General features: G+C 58.3%; 1 protein-coding gene across 1 annotated transcript in view; it reads right to left on the reverse strand.

The window, feature by feature from the left end:
• Positions 1-202: 202 nt before the first annotated feature.
• LOC307252241 (nucleus accumbens-associated protein 1-like) overlaps positions 203-751 on the reverse strand; it is a gene marked incomplete at its 3' end in the record, with an annotated part of 11,117 nt that continues 10,568 nt past the window's right edge. The window contains exon 8 of the mRNA XM_080029875.1: positions 203-570. Coding sequence (XP_079886001.1) covers positions 203-570 — 368 coding nt within the window. The remainder of the gene's footprint in view (positions 571-751) is intronic.

Consider the following 751-nt stretch of genomic DNA (forward strand, 5'->3'; position numbering starts at 1 on the left):
CCATCGTCATGACAACTAGTGGCCTAGTTACCTCCGCGCCGCCACCCAACCCCTCCGTCAATCTGTCCATCCGTCTATCAGTCCGTTTTCTCACTCACTCACTCACTCACTCACTCACTCACTCACTCATTCACTCACTCACTCACTCACTCACTCACTCACTCACTCACTCACTCACACACTTTCTTTCACACTCACTCACTCAAAACAAAGTGCTCCCATCTCCTCCTCCTCCTCCCGCGCTCTGCTGCTGCTGCTGATGTTGTAGACCGTCCTGTGTCATCATAGCCACACCCCCTCCAACTCCAACTCCGCTTACTTCGTTCTGATTGGCTCCCACGGCTTCCAAAGAGGCGGGGTCGAACCCTGTAGGCTCCGCCCCCAAGACGTCGGCCTCCATCTTGACGCTGTCTGCGAGGAAGGCGGAGTAGGCGTCGCTGTCGGCCATCAGAAGCTTGAGTTTGGGGATCCAGCTTTTCCTCACCACGCGCCGTGCGTTAGTGCACATGTCCGCCGCGATCGCATTCATCTCGCTCTCCTTGAAACTAGGGGCGAAGTTCTGGCAGTAGACTGGGAGAGAGGGAGGGAAGAGAGGGAGGGAGGTAGAGAGGGAGGGAGGGAAGGAGGGAGAGAAGGAGGGAGAGAGGGAGGGAGGGAGGGAGAGAGGGGAGGGAGGGAGGGAGGGAGGGAAGAGAGGGAGGGAAGGAGGGAGGGAAGAAGGGAGGGAAGGAGGGAGAGAGGGAGGGAGGAA

The sequence above is a fragment of the Ammodytes marinus genome (genome assembly GCF_949987685.1).
Source record: "Ammodytes marinus genome assembly, chromosome: 6".
Lineage (NCBI taxonomy): Eukaryota > Metazoa > Chordata > Actinopteri > Uranoscopiformes > Ammodytidae > Ammodytes > Ammodytes marinus.